Genomic DNA, 27,424 nt, shown 5'->3' with positions numbered 1-27,424 from the left:
ACCTTATATATCACAAAGAAGACACAACAACAACAATAACAACAACAACAGTAACAACAACAAGAGAAAGGAGCAAACATTTTTACGTTTACTTCTGAAGACATATGGCAACTTCAAATATTCTATTTTTATTAATTGCAATGAGATTGTACAATAGTTTTGCTTTCCATATAATATAAGAAATATATATAAAATAAGTTACACATACAAGAATATGATAGCTTTATTACAAAAACTCTGACTATGGGCACCACCCGAAACACAAGGGGAGGGAGGTGCCTATATATATAAAACAACAGTTCTCATGCACTCTTCTTAATTGAAATTCATGTCAGATGAGAGGGAGGAGTTCCCCCTCCCCCCTTCTCCGTGGGACCGCCACTGCTTTGACTTTCGACCCGCCCCGTATCCTCGATGGCGAGACATTTGAAAAATAGCCGATGACTCGTAAGGTTGCTATGATATCCATTGATAACTTGCTCGAATATGTTCTTATAGTTGATGACTTGTGCTAGTGACACGTTTTGGGTACTGGAGGTGAATCTTATCCATTTGAGCCAAGGAACTTGGACAACTCTTTCCCGAGTTGCTTGCCTTGTGAATATTAATATTCACCATTTGAGCCAAGGAACTTGGACAACTCTTTCCCGAGTTGCTTGCCTTGTGAATATTAATATTCACCATTTGAACCAAGAAACTTGGAGAACTCTTGGCCGAGTTGTTTGCCTTGCTTGCGATATGATTTCGAAGAGCTTCGTCTTTTTGGACTAGAACGAATAAAGGAAAAGTTACATCAATTCTCTTTTTCATTAATCATTATTATCATCATCATCACCATCACCGCCATTACTATCATCAACATCACTATTATCATTACCAAAACCAATTTTTTTTAATATTTTCATAAACCCGTACCCAACTACCATCACCACTCCACCATTACTGTCACTAACATCACCACAACAAGCAATAACACCACCACCATCACCACAACAAGCAATAACACCACCACCGTCATCCTCACCGTCATAGCCACCAACATCACCATAAAACCAGCACCACCATTACCACCACCAACACCACACAATTCCAAGACCACCATTACCACCACCAACACCATTACAATTCCAATACAACCATTACCACCACCAACACCACATAATACCAAGACAAATAATTACCACCACCAACACCACATAATAACAAGACCACCATTACCACCACCAACACAAACACAATTCCAAGACCACCATTACCACCACCACCATTACCATCGACAACACCGACATAATACCAAGACCACCATTACCACCACCAACACCACATAATACCAAGACCACCATTACCACCACCAACACCACCACAATTCCAAGACCACCATTACCACCAACAACACCGACATAATACCAAGACCACCATTACCACCACCAACACCACCACAATTCCAAGACCACCATTACCACCAACAACACCGAAATAATACCAAGACCACCATTACCACTACTAACACCACATAATACCAAGACCACCATTACCACCACCAACACCACAATAATACCAAGACCACCACTACCACCACCAACACCACCATTACCACCACCAACACCGCCATAATACCAGGACCACCACCAATACTAACACAACCAGCAACAACACCAGCACAATCATCCTCACAGTCATAAACACCACCATCATCACCACCATTACCACCACCAACAACAACATTACCCCCACCAACACCACCACCATTATTACCACCTTTACCACCATCAAAACTACCACCAACACCACTACCATCACCACCACCAACACCACCACCCTTACCACCACCATTACCATTACCACCACCATTACCATTTCCACCACCAACACCAACACCATCACCACCACCATTACCATCACCATCACCACCACCACCGCCACCACCACCACCGCCACCACCACCACCATTACCATTTCCACCACCAACACCAACACCATCACCACCACCACCACCATTACCACCACCATTACCATTACCACCATCAACACCAACACCATCAACACCACCACCATTACCATTACCACCACCAACACCACCACTGTTACCACCACCAATACCACAAATGTCTCACCTTGCATAGCTTGCCCTCAAGCGCCCATCATCTGACGGGCCGGACGTGGATGATGGAGAAGGCCGGAAGGACGCGCTCGAGTCACGGTGTGCCCTGTAGGGAAACCCAGCAATAAGGTTAATTATTATATTAACTTGTTAAACACTGAACGCTTATAGAAAGAGGCAAAGGTTAAGAATCATCCAAAAATAAGGACACACGAATACCATGTTTCATACTGCACGTGCGTAGTGGCAAAAATGACAAAAGCTTTGTTGGCACTTACGAAAGAGGAATAAAGTCCCCTCGATAGCTGTCTTCGACAAGACGTCTGCTGGATGAATCACGTGTAGGGAAAGCTTCCTAAGAACAACCAATCGCATTCACCTCAATAAAACACAACAGCCAAAATATTGGTTCCATAAAAAATTGTATCTTTTCCACAATAAGATTACAAGAATGCAAAGAGCCTCTTTGGGTTACGCCCCGAGCAAACAGTTCTACCACTGCGGCCCATAAGCAATGATAGTGGAAGCACGGGTGGCCTAGTGTGTTAGCGCGTCGGCCTCTCACCGCTGTGGCCCAGGTTTGAGTCCTGACTTAGACTGGGGATTTTTTCCGGGTTCCTGCCTTGATTCGAATTTGTGTTATAGTTGAAGTTATTCTCCCGTGTTTCCAGTCTTCTTCGGATAAGGACACCAAACCTGAGGTCCCGTTTCTTTAAGATGCCCTTTAAGAACCTTTAAGAACCACTGGGGACGCAATAAACCCTCTGGCAGTGACCACCCCTAGTGACAGTGCTTTCTAACCGAGGGTCATATATTAGAAAACTGTATATTCGGTTAAATATGCTACTCGCGATAAACAAAGATTACAAAGATACAAAAGACAAAGTGTTTATACACCATGCTAAGAGGTGCTGAAAATATGTTCGCCAAAATTCCCTTTGTGCTGTTTGTAGGGGGTTTACAAGGCGACGCGGACTTCAGTTGCTTAGTCGTTCAAGTTAAAAGGTTTCTATAACAAAAAATATTCCTTCATTTTACCCGAGATGAACTCTACCCTATTTAAAATGATACGCACATCTTTTCTTCCTCTCCTGCCTTCCTCTTGGTACCATTGGTGTGAAAGGCTTTCCAATGACGTTTTCTGTGACACCCTACTAAGAGTCCCATAACAGGGTCTGAGGGCCCAAGGGCTAAGAGTCCCATAAAAACAGACGAGGGCAAAAGCCGATTTGACACTAAGGAATAGCACTTTGGGTGTGTTCAAAAGCAATTCTTACCAATAAGAGATATTACTTTGGGCATGGCCGAAGCAATTTTTAAACCCAAGGGTTAATTAGCCTGAAGTATATGAAGCGCCGATGTGACTTGTAAGTTTCGAGAATTTGGGACCACTATACGTGAGAATCCCCAAGGGATAGCAGAGTCGAAAAATCTTTGAACAACCACTAATGAATAGAGCAGTTGTAAGAACTATTTCCATACCCAGATAGGATAATCACCCCCGTCTGCTTTTATGGAGTCCCAGCCCGGGAATTTTTTTTTATATCCAAGGATAACGTCTATATGTTAATAACACTTTTTACTTTCTCTTCTCTGCCTACCTCTAGGCTATCTGATGAACTGCATATCTTGGTAGATTGCAGTGCTACAAACTCTGCCGGCGGACTTTTCCTGTCCCAGTAAGGGATACCTTTCTCTTTGAAGAATTCGGGTATGTCGGACTAACAAATGATAATAAAAGAGAGATTTATCTTAACGACAGTACTAAGCTAGGTCACCTCTCTTCCGTCAAAACCGAAACGTTAAAACAAAGAGAAATACTATATTTGTAAGCTATCTTGATTTACAAAATGCAGTCACACTCATTTAATTCACTAGAGAAGGTGACGGGAATGGAGAAGGAACCGGAGACAAAATCTTACCCGAGTGCGAAAGTAAAACGAAAGAGGGAGAACGAAGAACAGCCCTGCTCCTTCCTTCTACGCTCGCGTCTTCTTCGCGCTAATTTTCACACGCAGAGTAAGTACCTTACGACTCTGCTTCTTTCACCGTATGTTTTATGGTTGTAACAATTGTTGCGAAATTACGGTTGCGAAAAATGTTGGGACAACTTAGGATAATAAATTATTTCCTTCTTGTGGATGCATGCCCCTATACCACCTTAATTGGTGTGCATTTGATCGATGTTATAGTTCAATCCCCCCCCCTCCCCTGGTTAGATCCGTCCGTGGGTGCTATATACTTTGAGTATTCAAAACGCTGTTTAGCTTGGACACTAAGGACGCCAATTACATCAGGACTATCAAACCTTATGCCTACAGCTCAATGTCGCCTCTCGTGTAGCACTACGATCTCTACCCACCTACCAATTGCCGCATGATACTGTCTATCTCTTTATCCTCGCCTGTCTCAGTCTTCCTGCACTTCTCGTTGCCCCCTTTCCGCTGCTATTTAACACAAACTCGCTCAACTTCTTTAGGTAAAATACGTCACAAAGAGTTCAGATTCATTGTTCACCTATGGGTCTTCCTACATTTCTGCTTATTATTAATAAAAATTTCGATAAAAGAGATGGGCGGGCGTCCCCCAGAGGCTATTCCTTGGACCACCTATATATCACGGATGGATTTACATTATGTGCTTCATGAAGTGTAAGAAATAAAGATCTTTTAGTGTGATGTTTGCTTTTCAATCCTTCGCTGCTCTTCCAATCTTCTGTAACAAAATATATGTCATAAACTGTCCTTTTCTGCGCCATTAAAGACACTCATCCGTCTTCACTCATCCGTCTTCGCTCATCAGTCGCCTACATGCAAGTCCTAGTTACGCATGCGCGCTGTCAACTCACCAATACGTCACTCATCCGTCTTCGCTCATCAGTCGCCTGCATGCAAGTCCTAGTTACGCATGCGCGCTGTCAACTCACCAATACGTCACTCATTCCGTCTTCGCTCATCTGTCGCCTGCATGCAAGTCCTAGTTACGCATGCGCGCTGTCAACTCACCAATACGTCACTCATCTGTCTTCGCTCATCAGTCGCCTGCATGCAAGTCCTAGTTACGCATGCGCGCTGTCAACTCACCAATACTTCACTCATGCCGTCTTCGCTCATCAGTCGCCTGCATGCAAGTCCTAGTTACGCATGCGCACTGTGAACTCACCAATACGTCACTCATTCCGTCTTCGCTCATCAGTCGCCTACATATAAGTCCTAGTTACGCATGCGCACTGTGAACTCACCAATACGTCACTCATCTGTCTTCGCTCATCAGTCGCCTACATATAAGTCCTAGTTACGCATGCGCGCTGTCAACTCACCAATACGTCACTCATTCCGTCTTCGCTCATCTGTCGCCTGCATGCAAGTCCTAGTTACGCATGCGCGCTGTCAACTCACCAATACGTCACTCATTCCGTCTTCGCTCATCTGTCGCCTGCATGCAAGTCCTAGTTACGCATGCGCGCTGTCAACTCACCAATACTTCACTCATGCCGTCTTCGCTCATCTGTCGCCTGCATGCAAGTCCAAGTTACGCATGCGCACTGTGAACTCACCAATACGTCACTCATGCCGTCTTCGCTCATCTGTCGCCTGCATGCAAGTCCTAGTTACGCATGCGCGCTGTCAACTCACCAATACTTCACTCATGCCGTCTTCGCTCATCTGTCGCCTGCATGCAAGTCCTAGTTACGCATGCGCGCTGTCAACTCACCAATACTTCACTCATGCCGTCTTCGCTCATCTGTCGCCTGCATGCTGCTGCAAGCTCTCTCTTCAAGCTCTTGATGTGCGCCTTGTGAGATGCGAGATCCTCGTCCATGGTGGCAAGGCGGGACAACGTCTGCTGGCGCTCACCCTCGAGGGAGGAGATCTGGTCCAGGGCGACCTCTTGTGCCTCCATGAAGGCTTGCACTACATTCTGGAAAGACGACTAGGATGAAGTTTTGAAAAGTCCTAGCCACAACTAGCTTGTTAGCTTGGATTTTGAGATGGCGGCCACGGGTCGCTCGAGGCTGGTTTTTCGCTATAAAAGCACCGGGTAAACACCGGCATTGCAGGCTACAACTAGGTTTTTGTTTTCAATCAATATTGGATAAGAAAGAAAAAGAGTCTCTTTAGAATCGACGTAAATGGAGCGGGAATATAAAGACTTAGACCTGGTCCGCGCTTTTTATATGGCAGATCTTTCTGTATAGTATAAAGTCAGTAAAGGACAGTAAAACATTTGTTACACGAGTCGGAAGCAGGGTATTTAAGCTCTTTCACAATTTTTGCTCAGTTGCTTTTAGACTATTTCTAACGTTAACTGCACAAAGCGTACCCTTATTGCAAGAAGCTCAGGACTCAGATTGAGCTCATCAAATCCCAGTCTCTCATCTGGCAACATCAGCTGCGGTAGTGCCAGGTCTAGCGCTCCCACTGCACCATGGGATAGCCTTAGCTGCTCTTTGCTCTGCTCCAGGACTCGCTCGACCGTGTTCAAGTACGACAGCAACGCTTCCTTTTCTCTGCAAGGGGGCATACACATAGCCTTTTAATTAATAATTAATCATTAATCAATCGTTTTGTTCATTCCTGTTGCATTGCACAATGAGTTATAGGGTGGAAAGCCTGCAATTCCCTCGACAGGATATGGCGCTCAGAACTTAACATTAACCTGAAACTTCGCCTTTTTCTTCTCTACGGGGCCGAGACCTGGGCCCTCGCGTCACAACAGCAGCAACAACTTGACGGGAACTATACCAACCTACCCTGCCTAGTCCAGGGAACTATACCAACCTACCCTGCCTAGTCCAGGGAACTATACCAACATTACCTGCCTAGTCCAGGGAACTATACCAACATACCCTGCCTAGTCCAGGGAACTATACCAACATACCCTGCCTAGTCCAGGGAACTATACCAACATACCCTGCCTAGTCCAGGGAACTATACCAACATACCCTGCCTAGTCCAGGGAACTATACCAACATACCCTGCCTAGTCCAGGGAACTGTACCAACATACCCTGCCTAGTCCAGGGAACTATACCAACATACCCTGCCTAGTCCAGGGAACTATACCAACATACCCTGCCTAGTCCAGGGAACTATACCAACATACCCTGCCTAGTCCAGGGAACTATACCAACATACCCTGCCTAGTCCAGGGAACTATACCAACATACCCTGCCTAGTCCAGGGAACTATACCAACATACCCTGCCTAGTCCAGGGAACTATACCAACATACCCTGCCTAGTCCAGGGAACTATACCAACATACCCTGCCTAGTCCAGGGAACTATACCAACATACCCTGCCTAGTCCAGGGAACTATACCAACATACCCTGCCTAGTCCAGGGAACTATACCAACATACCCTGCCTAGTCCAGAGAACTATACCAACATACCCTGCCTAGTCCAGGGAACTATACCAACATACCCTGCCTAGTCCAGGGAACTATACCAACATACCCTGCCTAGTCCAGGGAACTATACCAACATACCCTGCCTAGTCCAGGGAACTATACCAACATACTCTGCCTAGTCCAGGGAACTATACCAACATACCCTGCCTAGTCCAGGGAACTATACCAACATACCCTGCCTAGTCCAGGGAACTATACCAACCTACCCTGCCTAGTCCAGGGAACTATACCAACATACCCTGCCTAGTCCAGGGAACTATACCAACATACCCTGCCTAGTCCAGGGAACTGTACCAACATACCCTGCCTAGTCCAGGGAACTATACCAACATACCCTGCCTAGTCCAGGGAACTATACCAACATACCCTGCCTAGTCCAGGGAACTATACCAACATACCCTGCCTAGTCCAGGGAACTATACCAACATTACCTGCCTAGTCCAGGGAACTATACCAACATACCCTGCCTAGTCCAGGGAACTATACCAACATACCCTGCCTAGTCCAGGGAACTATACCAACATACCCTGCCTAGTCCAGGGAACTATACCAACATACCCTGCCTAGTCCAGAGAACTATACCAACATACCCTGCCTAGTCCAGGGAACTATACCAACATACTCTGCCTAGTCCAGGGAACTATACCAACATACCCTGCCTAGTCCAGGGAACTATACCAACATACCCTGCCTAGTCCAGGGAACTATACCAACCTACCCTGCCTAGTCCAGGGAACTATACCAACATTACCTGCCTAGTCCAGGGAACTATACCAACATACCCTGCCTAGTCCAGGGAACTATACCAACATACCCTGCCTAGTCCAGGGAACTATACCAACATACCCTGCCTAGTCCAGGGAACTATACCAACATACCCTGCCTAGTCCAGAGAACTATACCAACATACCCTGCCTAGTCCAGGGAACTATACCAACATACTCTGCCTAGTCCAGGGAACTATACCAACATACCCTGCCTAGTCCAGGGAACTATACCAACATACTCTGCCAAGTCCAGGGAATTCACTGGTACTCCCACTCTACAACGACCTCCCCCAAAAATGTCCACTATAGTCATGCAAAGGAAACAAACTTTCGCCGGACACTGATTTCGAGCAGGACGAAATCGGGCAAGATCTAATCCTGTGGAACCCCGGCCGACGCCCCGACGCCAACGCAAGCTGACCTTCCCTGCCACTATATTAAGGGACACGGGGATCCCGCAGCAGAACCTGCCATCTGCCATGGCCGATTGCCAAGTGTGGCAAACTGTTGTACGAGACATCTCGGCCGAGGCCGAAGGATAATGATGATAGGGTGGTCAACAGTCAAGCAATTAAATATAGCAACACACGCTATAGGTTGTGCCGGATCTTAAACTAATAACAGGGTGACCTAAAGGTGACCATTGACATCACAATTGGTAATGACTCAGAGAATATAGATTCTAGGCACCCTCACGCTCGAGACCCAGCGTCTTTGCGGATCTCAAAGCACTGCAAGCCCGAACAAGTTTTTTTATGTAAGGTAAGACTATCGTATTTTTATACAAATTCTGTTAAATCTTGTACACTCGCTTCGAGCATGGGCTACCTGTGGACCATTTTATTCTTATACAAATTCTGCTAAATCTTGTACACTCCCCTTGAGCATGAGCTACCTGTGGACCATTTTATTCTTATACAAATTCTGCTAAATCTTGTACACTCGCCTTGAGCATGAGCTACCTGTGGACCATTTTATTATCATACAAACTCTGCTTAATCTTGTACACTCGCCTTGAGCATGGGCTACCTGTGTTCTCTCACCTAGCGGTAGACGTCATGGTCTTGTCAGCACTGGACACGCGATCCATCAAAGATCTCTTGTCGGCCTCAAGCTGGTTCATCTGTTTGGTCATTTGCCTGAGGGCGTGCTCCTGTCTTCGTAACTCCATCTTAGCCTCGCTTAGACCCTACGGACAAACATTAAATCAGTCCTTATTGAAGGCTAAAGTCTTAACTTCCTCCAGCCTCGCTTAGACCGTATGGACAACATTTAAACAGTCCTTATTGAAGGCTAAAATCGCAACTTCATCTTAGCCTCGCTTAGACCCTACGGACAACATTTAAACTGTCCTTATTGAAGGCTAAAGTCGCAACTCCATCTTAGCCTTGCTTAGACCCCACGGACAACATTAAATCTGTCCTTATCGAAGGCTAAAGTCGTTACTCCATCTTAGCCTCGCTTAGACCCTACGGACAATATTAAATCAGTCCTTATTGTAGGCTTACAGAAACTCCATCTTAGCCTCGCTTAGACCCTACGGACAACATCCTTATTGTAGGCTAAAGTCATAACTCCCGCTCAGCCTGGTTTGGGCCAGACAAAGAACATTAAATCAGTCCTTAATGTTCATTGGTAGTTGGGGCGCACAGAAGACTTCAATTATCTTCATCAACATCACTATCACCAATACCACATTGTTATCTTTGCCACTACCACCACTTTCATCACCAAGTCTACTGAAATTACCACTGCTACAATAAATAGAACCAACACCATAATAGATTGAACAGCTTTCTACAACTCTCGCCTTAAGGACACCTCCTTATTACGGACACCGCGCTATTTCGGACAGGGATAAAATCCCCGACAAAACTGAGATACAAAGAAGTGAATGACCCTCGCTACATAACGGTTACATGGGATTCCCTTTGCTTACCCGGACAGCCTCGCCTAATGGTCCCTCGCTATTATGGACACTACTTAACGGTCACATGGGATTCCCTTTGCTTACCTGGACAGCCTCGCCTAATGGTCCCTCACTATTACGGACACTACTTAACGGTCACATGGGATTCCCTTTGTTTACCCGGACAGCCTCGCCTAATGGTCCCTCGCTATCATGGACACTACTTAACGGTCACATGGGATTTCCTTTGCTTACCCGGACAGCCTCGCCTAATGGTCCCTCGCTATTATGGACACTACTTAACGGTCACATGGGATTCCCTTTGCTTACCCGGACAGCCTCGCCTAATGGTCCCTCGCTATTATGGACACTACTTAACGGTCACATTTGATTCCCTTTGCTTACGCGGACAGCCTCGCCTAATGGTCCCTCGCTATTATGGGCATTACTTAACGGTCACATGGGATTCACTTTGCTTACCCGGACAGCCTCGCCGAGCGTCGCATCCTTTTCCTCTCCTTGCGTGGAGTGCATTTCGAGTCGGGCGCCAATCTCCTGCATCTGAGTAGTCTGTTCGTTCAACAGGGCCTGCGCTTGCTGCTCTCGTTTTAATGCATTGTTCAGCTCCTCACAGACGCTTTCGAACCGGGCAACAGGCACCATAGACAGCATCTGAAATAAGGAAACATTACGAAGACATATTCAGCACGTGAGAGCATGGGTGGCCTAGTGGGCTAGCAAGGGTGGCCTAGTGTGCTAGCAAGGGTGGCCTAGTGGGCTAGCAAGGATGGCCTAGTGTGTTAGCAAGGGTGGCCTAGTGTGTTAGCAAAGGTGGCCTAGTGTGTTAGCAAGGGTGGCCTAGTGTGCTAGCAAGGGTGGCCTAGTGTGCTAGCAAGGGTGGCCTAGTGGGCTAGCAAGGGTGGCCTAGTGTGTTAGCAAGGGTGGCCTAGTGTGTTAGCAAGGGTGGCCTAGTGTGTTAGCAAGGGTGGCCTAGTGTGCTAGCAAGGGTGGCCTAGTGTGTTAGCAAGGGTGGCCTAGTGGGCTAGCAAGGGTGGCCTAGTGTGCTAGCAAGGGTGGCCTAGTGTGCTAGCAAGGGTGGCCTAGTGTGTTAGCAAGGGTGGCCTAGTGTGTTAGCAAGGTTGGCCTAGTGTGTTAGCAAGGTTGGCCTAGTGTGCTAGCAAGGGTGGCCTAGTGTGCTAGCAAGGGTGGCCTAGTGTGCTAGCAAGGGTGGCCTAGTGGGCTAGCAAGGGTGGCCTAGTGTGTTAGCAAGGTTGGCCTAGTGTGCTAGCAAGGGTGGCCTAGTGTGTTAGCAAGAGTGGCCTAGTGGGCTAGCAAGGGTGGCCTAGTGTGCTAGCAAGGGTGGCCTAGTGTGTTAGCAAGGGTGGCCTAGTGTGTTAGCAAGGGTGGCCTAGTGTGCTAGCAAGGGTGGCCTAGTGTGTTAGCAAGGGTGGCCTAGTGTGTTAGCAAGGGTTGCCTAGTGTGTTAGCAAGGGTGGCCTAGTGTGTTAGCAAGGGTGGCCTAGTGTGTTAGCAAGGGTGGCCTAGTGTGTTAGCAAGGGTGGCCTAGTGTGTTAGCAAGGGTGGCCTAGTGTGTTAGCAAGGGTGGCCTAGTGTATTGGCAAGGGGGGCCTAGTGTGTTGCGAGGGTTGCCTAGTGTGTGTGTACCAGATTTTTTCGAGTTCAAGTCTTGACTCAATATATTTATCCTGTGTTTCCCATCTTTTCGGTTAAAAACATTAAATGGTCTATTCACAGTGCAAAACACTAAACTGATTCGAAAAGACGTTAAAGAACCACTGGGGACGCAATAAAACCTTTGCCAGTGACGACCCTTAGTGCTAACCATACACAAACGAAGGCACATAACTTGAAGCCTAGCTCTCTTGTGCCTTCCGCACCATTAAAACTGGTGGAAGTTATATACAACCTATTTACTAACTATTTGTTATAACGGAAAGATGATACCATGTAAGGTATGAACCTGTTCTTTCAATATACTATAGATCTGTCATTGCTCAACCGTTCTTCCAAATAGAGTACATGATACCATATAAGGCAAGACTTCCTACCTGCTCTTTCATGTTCTGTATCTTGTCCTCGAGTCCCCGTGATGCCTCCTGCATTCTCCTCATCTCGCCCTGGCTCCCCGCCTGGTTATTCATTAGTTCTGATGCCTCGTGTTTGGCTTGAGATAGCTCCAGGCGTAATGACCGTCGCTCTACCTCAGCCGTGTGTAGGCGCTGGGTGAAGCCTAGAATGTGACCCTGAAGTCCAGCCACGGTCTGCTGCAGTGATCAAACAGAAAGATAGATTTTTATTAGATTCCTCTGCTATCATTTATAACATTTATAATTAGAAAAAACTGGTCTATTTGCAAGGAGACTTATTGTGATACTTCATTAACGATATTTGATTGAAAATATATTTGTCACTCCTTTGAAAAAGCCGATAAAAATGGATGTTTTGGGTGACTCGATATTTCCGGGAAGCGTAAAACAGCGGCGTGATTGGCCCCTTTTAAGATAGTAATGCGAAACGCTGTTCTGTAGCATAATACATAACAGCAACACACACACACACACTTAACAGCAACTGATCTAAATTTAGCAGTGCGTTTCCATACCAACAGACCCATGTGAAGTACTGTCGAATCTGTTATATCGCGACCCGCGTTTTCAAAACACGATTTGTTTTGGTTTTCTGTTCCGTCAGTAAAACCATTCTGAGCCAATCAGAATCACGCTTTGTGCACTTCCTTGGCTATCCTCTGGACGAAAACTAGACAGTGTCGCGACAGAAAGCCAGTCAACTGCACTAGGCCAGAGATGGCAAGAATATGATTGGCTTAGAATAATTTGACTGGCGGAATAAAAAATCCCAAAAAAAGACAAAAGCAAATCGATGTTTTGAAAATGCGGTGTCGCAATACAACGACAGTAAATTGGGTCAAACAAGCCTTGAACATCTACACTTTAAAAAACAAACAACCTTTACCTGTGAAGATGCATACAGAGTTGCCGTCCCTATCTGCGTGAGCAACCTGTGTAGACCTTGACCCAGAATAAACATCAGGTCCCCGCGGTAGCTTGCGTAGCCGTCTCGCCACAGGTCCTCCTCATTCTGTGTGGCCGTGAACTCAGTCTGGAGTCTGGACACGAGCTTGGAGTAGGAGCTTCTTGCGGCCGTGATAAGAGAGGAGACTGAGGACGGACTTGACGGAGAGAAGCTGGTGTCTAAAATAGCATACTCCATAAGAATTGGCAAGAACAGAAAAGACGGCGCCGGCTTTAATTGGACGACTTCTTCCCACAAATATTATGACCCTACTCGCTTTTTACTAAATTTCTTGTCTGATAAATGCCTTGTATTTTAATTTTTAGAGGGTTCTACATACCCTTTATTTCCTACTTTACAAAAACTTGGGAAATATATATAAATAGATATAGAAATTAGGTAAATGACTCAAATGACTTCCCTGAAAAATTACTCGAATGACTTCCCGGAAATATGGCTTGAATGACTTCCCGGAAGATGACTGGAATGACTTCCCGGAAAAAAATGACTAGAATGACTTCCCGGAAAGATGACTGGAGTGACTTCCCGGAAAAATATGACTAGAATGACTTCCCGGAAAGATGACTGGGCTGATTTCCCGGAAAATATGGCTCGAAAGACTTCCCAGAAAGATGACTGGAATTACTTCCCGGGAAGATGACTTGAATGACTTCCCGGAAATATGGCTCGAATGACTTCCTGGAAAAATACTTGAATGACTTCCCGTAAAAATTACTTGAATGACTTCCCGAAAATATGGCTCGAATGACTTCCCTGAAAGATGACTGGAATGACTTCCCTGAAAGATGACTTGAATGACTTCCCTGAAAGATGACTTGAATGACTTCCCGGAAATATGGCCCGAATAACTTCCCGGAAAACCTCATGGGTGCTTCCCGCCCCTCCCGTGTCGTCCACTTTAAATGATATAAGGTAGTGCAGACAAAAGCTTTTGTCATGTGTTGTTGCTTCCTAACCCTACAAATCACACTCACGATGCGCCGTAATCTTTATTATTGGATAAGATTTTCTTCGTTTTCCTTACCACGATCGTCGCTATCGAGGGAACGCGGTCTGCCTGTGTTTCTTTCAATTGTCTCCTGCAGCTCGGCCAATGAGCTGGTTAAGTGATCCTGAAGCTGGGCGCTTGTGAACCACGCATGCGCCGCGATAGCTCCTGGTGTGGCGCAAGGCTTGCTAGAGGCGAAAACTTCACGTCTCACAACAGCTGAAAATTTGTTCAGTAAAGATCAAAATTAAGGTAACAACACGTGCGCAAAGTGGACCTTACTAATGAAAGCTAATGAGAGCTTTTCTAAATTTTTGCGTGAGTTTTTGGCAAGTTTTTAAAAGGCTGCAGTAAAGCATATAATTAACGACATGCGAAAAACCCATTTCCAAATGATAATACCACAGGTAAACCAGAGAAACAGGCAACTTCATAAAACTGTGGAGCTTCTTCGTCCCCACAGGTAAATTAAATATAAGACAAATTATAAAGTTTCTGACTACAATGGTTACGAAGAGTGTTTTTTGTATATAAAATTTAGTTTTGTTTTATCAAATCTAAAAATAGCGAAGGGGTAGTTGATTGATACTAAGGACTAAGGAGAGGATCCAATAGATTCCGAGTCACACAAAGAATCTACTTCCATTGGCTAATTCAAGCAAATAACTGGGGAACGTTCAATAAAATATCATTAATAAAGTATCAGACTTCAATCGTGGATGATTATTTTTAAGTTTCCTTGTTATTAAACCGTTGTATTTTCAATTATGAACTATGAAAAATTATCTTACCTCTGAACTGAGTTTTTGACCTCTGCACTCCCCCAGCGAACACCACAGATAGCCCACCCATCTCCCCAGGACACTCCGCAGACACAAACATCTTTGCACTCGTGCTCCCGAAATACCGCAGTCTATTAGCCGCGATAACCGCAATCGCTCCCGACCGAAACACGAGCACTGGCCGACGACCATCGGAAAACGCTCGGAAACCGGTGGGAGAGGAATCGCTTTTCGTATCTTCGTCAAGTTCGTTTGTTAGCATGTCGCTCAAGCTTCGGACCATGTGTTTGAGGGATTCCAGTGATCGAGCGTAATCCGAAAGAAAATTTCGTTGTGATGTCAGAGCTCGAATTCTTGTATAGGCGGGCCAAAGAGAGCCTGCCAAGAGAGCACAAGCAGCCAGCATGGACGCGTTTTGTCTTGAGTACTTCTCTACTGCTTGGAGTAGCTTGGTGTTGCGCTGTTCTAGTGTCTCCTTCACGTGACCTGTTTCTTGGACTTTCTCCCATGCCTTATCGGCTAAATTCTGTGTTTTCTGGAAGAAAACCAAGTAAAGGTTAAACATGCTAGCAAGGGAAGTCAAAAGATTTTGACACGGGCCTAGGTGAGGCTGGATGTTAGGTCGGTAAGGTAAGGCGAGGTGAGATAAGGTAAGGTGACGTGAGGTCGGTAAGGTAAGGCGAGGTGAGATAAGGTAAGATGAGGTGAGGTCGGTAAGGTAAGGCGAGGTGATATAAGGTAAGGTGACGTGAGGTCGGTAAGGTGAGGCGAGGTGAGATAAGGTAAGGTGACGTGAGGTCGGTAAGGTAAGGCGAGGTGAGATAAGGTAAGGTGAGGTGATGTGAGGTCGGTAAGGTAAGGCGAGGTGAGATAAGGTAAGGTGACGTGAGGTCGGTAAGGTGAGGCGAGGTGAGATAAGGTAAGGTGACGTGAGGTCGGTAAGGTGAGGCGAGGTGAGATAAGGTAAGGTGATGTGAGGTCGGTAAGGTAAGGCGAGGTGAGATAAGGTAAGATGAGGTGAGGTCGGTAAGGTAAGGCGAGGTGAGATAAGGTAAGATGAGGTGAGGTCGGTAAGGTAAGGCGAGGTGAGATAAGGTAAGGTGACGTGAGGTCGGTAAGGTGAGGCGAGGTGAGATAAGGTAAGGTGACGTGAGGTCGGTAAGGTGAGGCGAGGTGAGATAAGGTAAGGTGATGTGAGGTCGGTAAGGTAAGGCGAGGTGAGATAAGGTAAGATGAGGTGAGGTCGGTAAGGTAAGGCGAGGTGATATAAGGTAAGGTGACGTGAGGTCGGTAAGGTGAGGCGAGGTGAGATAAGGTAAGGTGAGGTGAGGTAGGTAAGGTAAGGCGAGGTGAGATAAGGTAAGGTGATGTGAGGTAGGTAAGGTGAGGCGAGGTGAGATAAGGTAAGATGAGGTGAGGTGATGTGAGGTAGGTAAGGTATGATAACGTAAGGTGATGTTAGGTCGTTAAGGTGAGGCGAGATGAGCTGAGGTGAGGCAAGGTGAGCAGAGGTGATGTGAGGTCGGTAAGGTGAGGCGAGGTGAGATAAGGTAAGGTGAGGTGAGGTAGGTAAGGTAAGGCGAGGTGAGATAAGGTAAGGTGATGTGAGGTAGGTAAGGTGAGGCGAGGTGAGATAAGGTAAGATGAGGTGAGGTGATGTGAGGTAGGTAAGGTATGATAACGTAAGGTGATGTTAGGTCGTTAAGGTGAGGCGAGATGAGCTGAGGTGAGGCAAGGTGAGCAGAGGTGATGTGAGGTCGGTAAGGTGAGATATGGTGAGGTAATGTTAGCTAGAAAGGTACTAAAGTGAGGGATAGATAAACTGAGGTATGGAAAGGGTGAGTCACGGTAGCGTAAGGTAAGGTTAAATACGCTATGTTTAGCTGGAGGAAGCACGGGTGGCCTAGTGTGTTAGCGCGTCGGCCTCTCACCGCTGTGGCCCAGGTTTGAGTCATGGCTTAGACTGGGGATTTTTCCGGGTTCCTGCCTTGGTCCGAATTTGTGTCACAAGTGAGTTGAAATTATTCTCCCGTGTTTCCAGTCACCTCGGATAAGTACACTAAACCGGAGGGCACGTCTCTTCGAGCTGCATGACACTAACCTGAACCGAATTGACGTAAAAGAGCCACTGGGGACGCAATAAACCCTCTGGCAGTGACCACCCCCAGTGACAGTGCTTACTAACCGAGGGCCATATGTTAGAAAACTGTGAATTCGGTTAATATGCTACCCACGATAAAACAAGGATTATTGTTATTGTATTGTGTAGTAGAGCATTCACCTTCGTTCTGTTTTGAAGGTCGTTGATGATTTTGTTGTAATGCTCCTCTATTTCTGCTTTCTGTTTCTTCCATGATGTCTCTCTCTCCTTGATTGCCGATGATAGCTGAAAACCCAAGACGAGGCGGATACCAGTTACATATTGATAAAGTAGGGCATTTACAGGCAAGCTAATTACCAGGGTATTGTCTTTGCAACATTGAAACACATAGTTGAAAAAGTCTTATTTTAGTACTGACTGTGCTGTGTTGCTGTCTTTTATTAATGTTATTCATGCTGCTGTTTTTGCGCTGCTGTCGATTGCTGTTGTATTGTTGTCGCTTCTGTTTGAAGCTGTTTTATCTATCGCTGTTTACGCTATTCATGGTGTTACTTTTGCGATTTCTGATTGGATTTCTTGGCTGTGCTCAAGTCTAAACAGTCGAAATCTGTTACCTTAGCCACAGTTTGCTCATGCGCGTCCTGACTGTTCCTCAAGGCTTCTTCTTTGTTTGCGAGCACGTCTTCCAAATGATCAACCTAACGAGAAAGATGAACACAAACTACCGATTGCATGAGTGGCTCACGAAAATAGTATAGTATTGACCGAACTTGCGTCGTTTCTGTGGAAGCATCTTAATGAGCTACATTAAATGAGAAAACAAAATTGAATAAAAGAAAATTTACGACTACCTATGCTGCCAAAGCTTTTTCCGCGAATGTTATTCCCAATATGTTTCCAATAGGCTAAAACATAAATAGTTCAAAATTCTTTTGCAAAAGGTCATATAAATCTGCGATTTATTGATATTATCTGTGAAGGCTCCACGGAGCTCAATTATTACAATTCGTTTTGAAATGTAACCTATTTTCGCGATGCTATTTATCAGCAGGCTTTTTTAAGTCGTTCTTTTCCAGAAATACTTTATGAATATCAATATCAATGTATATCGGCCGTCCTTACATACAAGATTAAAGGAATTATACAAATCACGTAAATCCTTAGCTTAACGGTTAAATTCTATGAACAATTGAGCATGCGCCACGTTAAAGACTTGGTGTGTCCATGTGAATATACGTACCCTTTCGGTGGTTCTACTGTATTCGCTCATCAGAGACGCCAGCTGCTCTGATACCATAGAGCTCATGTCCGTCCAGGAATACCTGTACAGCGAGGCATCAGGAGAGTTGACGTACACTTTGCCTGTCACCATGCGCTGGTACAGGGTATGCAGGAAACCCCGACGGGACTGGAATGAGAGGTGAGACAAGGGGTTAAATTGGAGCACACAGGAACAACAAGGATGGAGGGGGTACAGAGTGGCTTGGTTGATAGGTTCATGAATCCTGGGTTTTACAAGAAGGAATTGCAATGTTGATCCACGAGTGGCATTTATTGCACATCACTGTGGATGTTTGAATCGCCACAGGAATTCCAAAACATCTTACTTTTAGCAGGCGCGTACACAGGGGAGTGCGCAGGTTGCACGAAAAATGGGTCATTTCTTTATAAGGAATCTTCAAATACTATGCTTTTTCCATATGATACCTATGACTGCGCACCCCGCTTGGCCAATCCTGGGAACACGCCTGTCTAGGTATCAATCCGACTCACCTCTTCTTCACTCTTGTATACACTTTTTAGTTTGGTGTTCTGAAATCAAATCAGTGTTCCGATTTCTATATCAGTATGTTAGCAACAAAATGTAAACACAGGTATCAGGATTGCTTCACAGATTACGAAGTTTAAGTCGACGATACGAATTATAGTGGTTACTTTGAAAAAGATTTCAAACTAGACTGTTTCAAAATTTGGATTGAACGCAAAACGTTTTCGGGCCACTCTTTCCACTACCTTTAGACATATTGAGGCACGCTGTAAATTAAAGTAGAGAGGATTTGGGGAAATATGAACAACAAAACCACAAACTGGGAGGGGTGGTTATAGAGCTTTAACGGATCAATAAATAATCGCCAGTACTGTAGTTACGTTTATGCGAGTTCTTCTCTACCTCTTCTTCAATGTCTTGTATCCTCTTGTTTTCATCTTCTGATAGCTTGGTCTTGTTCTGTAAGTCAACGCGAAGTGAGGCAATCGCTGCCTCTTTCTCTGCGACCTCAGTCTTCGTTTGAGACAACTCCTTGTTGGTCTTCCCTAAGTACTGCTCTAGTTCCTGAAAATATCACAGACGTTTGAGCATTGGAGTCTAAGGAGTCAATGTTACGTTACCTTCGTGGTTATAGTATCTATGTGTGAATGGCGTTACGTTACCTTCATCGCTATGTCCTTGCTCATCACCAACTCTTTGTACTTCTCGCAGTCCGAAGACAAACTCTCCACAACCTGGCGATGCCGCCTCAGCTACAAAAACAGCATCGAACCAAGAATAAATCAGGGGTTAAACAACATAGTACCTCATAAAAATCAGGGTTGAGTAAATTGCAAGACGACCAGATTGATAATGCACCTCTCAATTACAATGGAGCATCTCTTTTGCTCTACAAGGGAGTTTGATAGAGTTCATAGTATAAACTGAAGGGTGAGGGTATCACATTTTCCCAAGTGGTCGTTAACAAGAGAAGCAACTGTACATACTGTACCTCAGCAGTAGCGTTGGAGCATCTGCTTTGGTAGTCCAGCATGGTGTGTCGGAGGTTCTCAAGCACAAGGGCAGGTGAAGGCGGCTTGGACTTGTCCTTGCGCTGACCTGAGAAAGGAGGGGGAAAATCTATAAACAACGTAGGGGAAAATAAAAGCAAGTCAGCTCATCAACCCAACAGCAGATTCAGAATCCTATAAAGAGGGGTGGGGGATGGGATAGATTGCCGAGACATAGGCTTATTTCTATTTAAAGATTATATTTTGTCGATACTCTCTGGCATAAAAGGAGCAGCCATTTCTCTGTTGATTTTGAGTGTACCACTCTAAAAGTCATGTGACTTCTTGGTGCAAGTCTCCTATTGGGATGGGCTTGTTTACGTGTACGTTGATTGACATTTTATACCTTTCTTTGTGCCCTCTGCTGGTTTCTCCACTTGGAAGTTCTCGAGCAGCATCTCAAGCTCCCGCATGCTGCTACCATAAGTAGTGTCAAGCTGCATCTGGCGCTTGCGGGCCTAATGAATTTCAAAAAGCTAATATTGGCTCATAATATTAAAGCCGTTTATAGCTCATGACGTGTTTTGCCTTTTCAAAAAGTGTTATTTATACATGGAAGGTCATAAATAACGCATTATTCTTTGAACACTTTGAGTAAATCTACTGACTCTATGTGAGGAGTATTCGATTGTTGGAGAGAAATCACAAAATCCAAGTTGGAATTCCAGCTACTTAAACAAAGTTGTGTGTGCGCTTGTCAGATTGGGTCACTGGTCAACCTCCAGTCATTTGGAAATAGCTGTGATGGACATGTAATATGGCTGAGTGTATGAACTTACCTGTGATCGCTTTCCCTTTTCGAAGTTTCTCTGGTTGTTCTATAACTATTACGACTTGGTTTTTCTGGTGGACTTTTAGCTTCTTGGGCATGATTGTATGAGCCTACCTGTGACAACTCTCCTTTAAGTGCCTCAAAGTTTTTCTGGTGGACTTCTAGCTGCTTAGACATGGTCGTAATGACCTTTTGCTTCTCCTCCACCTCTGCCTGGAGCGCCTTGCGGTCAGCCGATAGTCGCTCCTCAAGCTCTGACACTTTGCCTTTCTCAGCTTTTACTTTGTCTCTTTCCTCCTCACACGAGGATTCAAGTTCCCTAAATAATAGGGGGAGGGTGCTTCTAGTAAGAATAAGGTCTCTCTTGGCACCAATACTCAAGCGTAGCCACTCCCTGTTGGCCATACTGTACCTGATCTGATTGCTCTGAAGATCCATGTTATGCTTTGCTTCCTCCACGGCAGATCTTTCAACCTCCAGTGCCCCTTCGAGATCTCGCACACGAAGCTGACAATACGAGTGCACAAATATAATATCAAAATATATGTCATTATTCACCATTTATCCATTTTTGGCAGCATCTAACTAGACGCATGATAATAAGGCTGTTGGAAATGGAGGTTACAATTAGGATGGGGGCGATAGCAATAGTGCCTACCGCTGCTGATGATGATGAATACTGTTTCCCATACTCCAGTGCTACAGTATATCTGTACCTGTACGATTTCAGAGTTGAACTTAGTCTCCAGATGTGCTGCTCTCTCAGCTTCAATGCTCTCTTCCAATGTCTTGACTCTCTCTTGGTATTGCTACAAAATAAATAGGAATAATCATCAATGAACTGCAAACATGACTGTTGTAATCACGATGTTCCATGGAATCCTTTAGAGTTTTTCTTTTCTTAAAGAGGCAGTGTCATGGTTTGCAAAAGCTGTCCAGCCCAGACACAATGAATTCCAGTCAAATTCTGATATCAGAATTAAATTCAAAGAAAATAACCACAAACTGTCAATAAACATAGTTTTCAATAAAATATTGCATATTATTTTAACAAGGCATTGTTAAAGTTTAAGTGTTTGAAGACAATTAAAAGCCTACAACAATAAACACTGACTCCAGACATGCGCAGTACCATGATACTGGCCTTTTAAAATCTTTTACTCCCAATACAAGACAATACCTTAAATTGGAAGAGCAATAGGTAAGACGTAAAAGATTCTGGAAGTATAATGGTATTATCTTTTTCTAGAGGGTGCCTGGAATTTTAAAACACCAAACCTCTAATTCTCGTTTGATCCTGTCCTCTCTCTCAGATGAGAACTCAAGCTCCTTCATCTGCTTGTGAATTGCTTCACCTTGGCTTGAGCGTTGAGCTACATATAAAGAAATTTGTTGAGAAATTGTTGACTTTATAGCATAATTTGCTGTTAAGGACTGCCAAGAATTAAGGATTCTTGTTGCCTCTCAGAATAGTGAGTAAAGCAATTAACAATCTAAACAAACAACGACTTTGAATGGTAAAGGTTGTAAAAGATTAACAACATGCTATTCCCAAAAAAGAAATGGACTTTGAATTCTCGGTGGTAATGAAACAACGAATTCTACAAGGTTTCAGAACAATATTTAAAAATATTACACTTTGCCAGCGGCCAATAGGTCAGTGCCTCTACCAACACATCAGACGCTAAGTTTAAAATCCAAAATGCCTTGCAAACATAGAGGTGAGAGCAAGGAAGATAAACATGACAAGCTATGATGTAATAGGTCTACTATCATCAGTGCTTAATACTAGATGGGGATTAAGCCCAGCAACTTGGCCCAGCTATGTTGTGTTACTTAATATTCTTTCTAGCTTTACCTTCTAATGCTTCACATTTTTCATGTAGCTCACTACACACACTGCAAGTACAGAAAGCAATTAATATATCTATTTAATACATTTAACACTGGAAGATGGATTTTACTTTATTCCTTTCAGGAGATGGGAAATGACTTGCAAAATGAAAGTACAGTACTGCATCATTAGACCATCGCCTTTTAACTGGTACTCCCAATAATTTCTATTTACTTCATGTTTTCCAGGAGATGGGAAATGACTTGTAAAATGAAGGTACGGTACTGCATCATTAGATCATAGCCTTTTAACTGGCACTTCCAATAATTTCTTTTTGATGATACTGTTTTCCAGAATGTCTTACTGTTTTCAAGATCTGAAATGTTCATCACCATATCAACATTGTTTCATTTCATTATCAAAGTATGACAAGGTTCCATTGCGTACCAAAAGGGTACAAAGCACACAAGTCATAGTCAGAGTCTTCACTGTTATTGAAAAAAAAAGAAGTTCAAGACCCCAATGCATTCGACTGTTATAGTAGTGTCGGAAATGGTAAAGTACCTGCTTTGTTCTTGCAGCGACTTCTGCAGCCGGCCGATCTCTTCGTGCTGATCTTTTATGTCTTGTTGAAGCTGGAATATCACTTTATCCTGCAGAAGAATACATATGTAGTCCTCAAACTCATCCTCAAAATGCCATCACAAATAAAACACATGTTCCAATATCTTAAGAGTGGTTCTTGGGGAGGTGAAGGGAAGGACTTTTGATCACAGCAATATGGAGTATAAACTTTATAGAGTATAATCCATAACTGTTCTAAAGCACTATGTTTTGTAATTGGTAGAGAATAAGCAGTTGATCCATTATAACTGAGTAAGGCAAATTTATTGTTCATATGTATGTATGCTCTTTAAAAGCACAGCAAAGCAGCTATTACTTTACATATAATCATTTATTACTTTCTCAGAGTTGATTTGCTTGAATTTCTTTTCTTCACTCTTGCTTGATTGCTTGTTGCTGTTCAAGGAATTTTCCAGTTCCTCAACTTGCTTTTTTAAGCCACTAATTGTCTCTAAGGCAAAAAATAAATGTTTTTTTAGTATAATAGTTCTGTAAGCTCTTGAGACAATTACTGGGGTACCTTTTAGACTTGCATTAGTTTTCTGCAGATGATTTTCCCGATCAGAGGCTGATCTTTTCTCCTGGTTAGCGGCCTTGTGTGACAGCGCCAGTTCATATTCAAGCTTTTGTCTGGTAGCTTCGCCTCTCTCAACTGCAGATCGCATTTTGGCAATCTGACTATGAAGCTTTGTAGTCTGAAAATGTAAAACAATATTAGATTTGCGTCAATTGAAGAATACAGAACAGACTGAACGTTTTATAAAAAATAAATGCATAGATTCTGAATGGATTTTGTGTGGATTCTGATTTTTATGCACACTCAGTCCACACACCTGTCAGTTCTACGCACCAAAATACCATGCAGTAGTTTTGCTATTTTAAAGATTGAATAGGGGACTTGTACTAAGAGATCGCATGACTGTTTGGGTAGCAAACTAGCGTGCGCTTACTAGGCTTTTAGAGGCAAAATAACAACGACAAAAAGCAACTTATTTAGCGCTTACGAAGAAAGACAGAATTTTTACTCAGAAAGGGTTTAGTTTTATTTAAGTATTTAATTTCTGTCGTTCTCTGGTGTGACAGGGGCAGTGATTTCTAATCTGTGATTATTTTGGTTTGAATTTGCCACCCAAAAAGCCAGGTGATCTCTTAGTGCAAGTCCCCTATTGACGATCAAGCCAAATAAAGATGAACTCAGAACAACACACAGTAGAGCGTTGGTCTAGACATTTTGAGTTTTCAAAGTAGGAATTCTTCAACCAACCTGCATCTCTCAATTCTACCATTATAAATAGTCCCAAAATCACTTGCACAAGTCAGGTATCAAACAATAAACCCCTACTATTTTGACACTTCTTACTAGAAATATTCAAGCTGTGCCACTCAAATAATGGCAAAGAATACTCAAACGAAAAAAAAAATCACAGTTTTTTAGAGCCATCAACAATACTAAAAATAATTTTATAATTTCTTCACCTACAAACTAAAAAAACAGGACAAAGGTTCAGGAGCCACTGCAGCATAGCAAATAACAGCAATCACCTTTCAACATATGGCAGGAAAGGCATTACAAAATAGAAAGAAACCTTTTTAAAACTTCCTAGAAGCAGCATGACAATGTGAGCATTAAATTATGTGCAGTGCTACACCTTGGCAGGTAGTTCTCCACATTCTTATGTCTAGTGTTTCATTGCTATTCTTAAGGTCATAATCATCATCATCATCATCATCATCACCATCATCCTCACCTCTTCATTAAAAGTTCTTGTTTTCTCTGCTTGTTCCTCCTCAGCCATCACCAGCTTTCTCCTCAATTCATTCACATCTAGGATAGCAATGTTCATTGTGCTAGTATTCCACATGACTAAAATTGTGACATAAAATGTCAAGAAAAGTTTGTTTGTTACTGGCCTACCATTGTCATCTCTTAGGCTCTGGCCCATCTGAATTTGCTGGAGTTGTCTGGACAGTTTGCGAATTTCTTCCTGGTAACCACGGACCATTTCAGCTTGACGATCTGCCTCCGTCTCATCCTTCATAGTACTCTGGTAGAAAAAAAGGAAAAGCTAATTAAATCTTAATACATTTGTGAATAAATACTATCATCCCCCATTTTTCCAGGTGTTTATGGTCCATCAAGATAAGGGGAAACCAAAGAGAGCAATAGGTGTTCACCAGGCATCCCTTTTCAAGTCAAAGGGCTCTGTGTTATGCCGGAGAGTTGGCATCTCAAAGACAGTAGCCGAAGGGCGACAGTTAAAATTTAATATAATCAGATTTCAAATAATCAAATTTAATATAATAATAAAATTGATTTGGCAAAAATTTGTGACTATTGATTATAGATGATACACTTGATACTAATAATTTTCATTGGATAGGGTGATTTAGATCCATAATGCCAGCAAGCGGATGGCGCCTCGCACACATTCTATATCGTGCACATGCTCAATTTGCCTTTGTCAGGGGTGGATCCAGACTGATTCAACTGATTACAGTGAATCACTCAAAATCCCAGAAAAATGTTTTTTTTGTAGATTTGAATTTTAGAACGTTCAATAAAAATAAACATCTACTGTTGTCTGTTATTTAAACACTATTAGACCTGCTTCCTGGGTTGTTTCACTGTTATTTCTAGCCCTACACTTAGGCTATGTTATTTCCTTTAGCGCTTGGACAGCATTACCAGTCCCCCCACAGGAAATATTGCTCCTGATGGTGAGTGATAAATCAAGTTTGGGGGAGGGGACCCATTTAGAAATTTTGCGCGTGTATAAAAATTATGCGCATGTTCTGGAACTACTCAAGCCCTTCACCGATTGGCTACGGTCCACGCGGAGTCACTCAAGCTCTGTTTTGATTGGTTGCTATATTGTGTGAATCACTTTGGAATCAGTTGACAATAAAATCCCGATTCTACCCATGAGAAAGTAGGCCTTTGCTAGCTTTAGTGTGTGATCTCTTGAACACATCTCTTGAACCAAAATCTTGAAAAGAAAAGCATGGCTTCACAAAATGCAGACGTTTCTCGTGGAGAGCCTGAAAGAATCCTTTTGATTATGGTGTAGAATTTGATCGAATTCAGATCCCAAGAAGTTGGAATTAATGATGAAAATGTGGCGAGCGGACGATAGCTCTTCTGAATTCTCTATGAGTAAAAATGGCAATGGAAAGTGGACGCCTTCGTAAGTGAAATACATAATGTTTTTAGCAGAACCCCCGGACAGTGTATTCTTAGTATATTAATGGCATTTCTGTTTGCCCTGTGTTTTATTTGGGAAGATTTTCGGCTGTTATTTCAGTAAGGTAAATAGGCTAGTAAAATCACCTCTTGTACTTTCGACACTAGCGTAAGATACTACACGAGCAAAATTTACCAGTACACGCGCACCAGGATAGAATCTTTACAAAAGAGAAGGGCTCTTTTCTTTAACCCAACAGTAAAATTCCACAAGTTGCATTTTTTTTTTATTTGACAGAGTATCTGCTTAATGTGGATTTCTGATTTACTCAAGCAGTGATATATTTAAATCAGTCAAAACGTTGTAATAATGTATTAATGTAAACCTCCCATCTCATGGCTTTTGTGTTTGGGACAGAGCTCTCTTGAGTCGCTGTCAATGCGTTTTAATACACCTGCCCTAGGAAAGCATCTGTCATTTATATAAATACTAATCCTCATTTCATCAAAATTCTGCGGTACAAACTATCTAACGGCACAACACTAATACGGATTACACCTCTAATAAACCAACAGCACGTTTGTTTATTCGGTAGGCCTATCTCTCGCTAAGCTTAAAAGTGTCTTTGGTCAATTAACCTTTAGAAGACTTGTTTAGTTGTTTAGCAGCTATGCGAGGTGGTGTGACGGCTAATGAATTTTCATAAAAAGTCATTTCTATAATTTACATCCTGCGTATACTACTCACGTTATGAGGAAGGACCGGCGAGCTTTTTCCGCTATCTGTCGGGGAATCGTTGTCTTCGTTGCCATTGGGGATAGGAGAGACGGCCACAGTGGAGCGGAATGAAGAATTCGCTCGTCGAGGGGACGACCTCCCCTCGCTATAACTAGAACTCCAGTCACTTGTAGCCATAGTCATAAACTACGACTTAATACAGACTATGGAGGCATTATGGAATGGACTCCGGGTTCAAAACACGCGGATTTTGGAGGAGATTGTTAAATTCCACTCAAAACAAAGCGTAACGGACGAGCGGGAAGATTGTAAAATGGGCAAGAC

The 27,424-nt window shown here is 43.6% G+C and overlaps 1 protein-coding gene across 4 annotated transcripts; it reads right to left on the bottom strand.

The window, feature by feature from the left end:
- Positions 1-79: 79 nt before the first annotated feature.
- On the bottom strand, positions 80-27,424 carry LOC116610690 (coiled-coil domain-containing protein 171). Of its 4 annotated transcripts, XR_007308090.1 has the most exons (33): positions 27,110-27,424; positions 25,096-25,225; positions 24,929-25,005; positions 23,701-23,875; positions 23,519-23,631; positions 23,121-23,209; positions 22,581-22,621; positions 22,001-22,095; positions 21,439-21,531; positions 21,135-21,229; positions 20,837-21,041; positions 20,297-20,408; positions 19,893-19,999; positions 19,564-19,653; positions 19,304-19,465; positions 18,907-18,945; positions 18,374-18,541; positions 17,748-17,831; positions 17,314-17,418; positions 15,042-15,567; positions 14,287-14,469; positions 13,182-13,420; positions 12,257-12,472; positions 10,669-10,860; positions 9,323-9,468; positions 6,425-6,611; positions 5,816-6,022; positions 4,468-4,548; positions 3,703-3,822; positions 2,380-2,456; positions 2,115-2,207; positions 616-767; positions 80-549 (listed from the first exon to the last, which is right to left on the bottom strand). XR_007308090.1 is itself a non-coding variant. In XM_048727770.1 (32 exons), exons 1-32 carry the CDS (start codon positions 27,281-27,283, stop codon positions 671-673), a joined length of 4,518 nt encoding a protein of 1,505 aa, XP_048583727.1. In that variant the 5' UTR covers positions 27,284-27,424; the 3' UTR covers positions 80-670. The 4 variants fall into 4 exon arrangements, 3 of the variants coding, with proteins under 3 accessions (XP_048583727.1, XP_048583728.1, XP_048583730.1); XM_048727770.1 differs by having other exon boundaries at positions 80-767; XM_048727771.1 differs by lacking the exon at positions 3,703-3,822 and having other exon boundaries at positions 80-767.

This window comes from Nematostella vectensis, chromosome 5 (genome assembly GCF_932526225.1).
Source record: "Nematostella vectensis chromosome 5, jaNemVect1.1, whole genome shotgun sequence".
NCBI classification, from domain to species: domain Eukaryota; kingdom Metazoa; phylum Cnidaria; class Anthozoa; order Actiniaria; family Edwardsiidae; genus Nematostella; species Nematostella vectensis.
The sequence above is the reverse complement of the archived record's forward strand: the minus strand, read 5'-3'. Positions and strand labels throughout refer to the sequence as shown.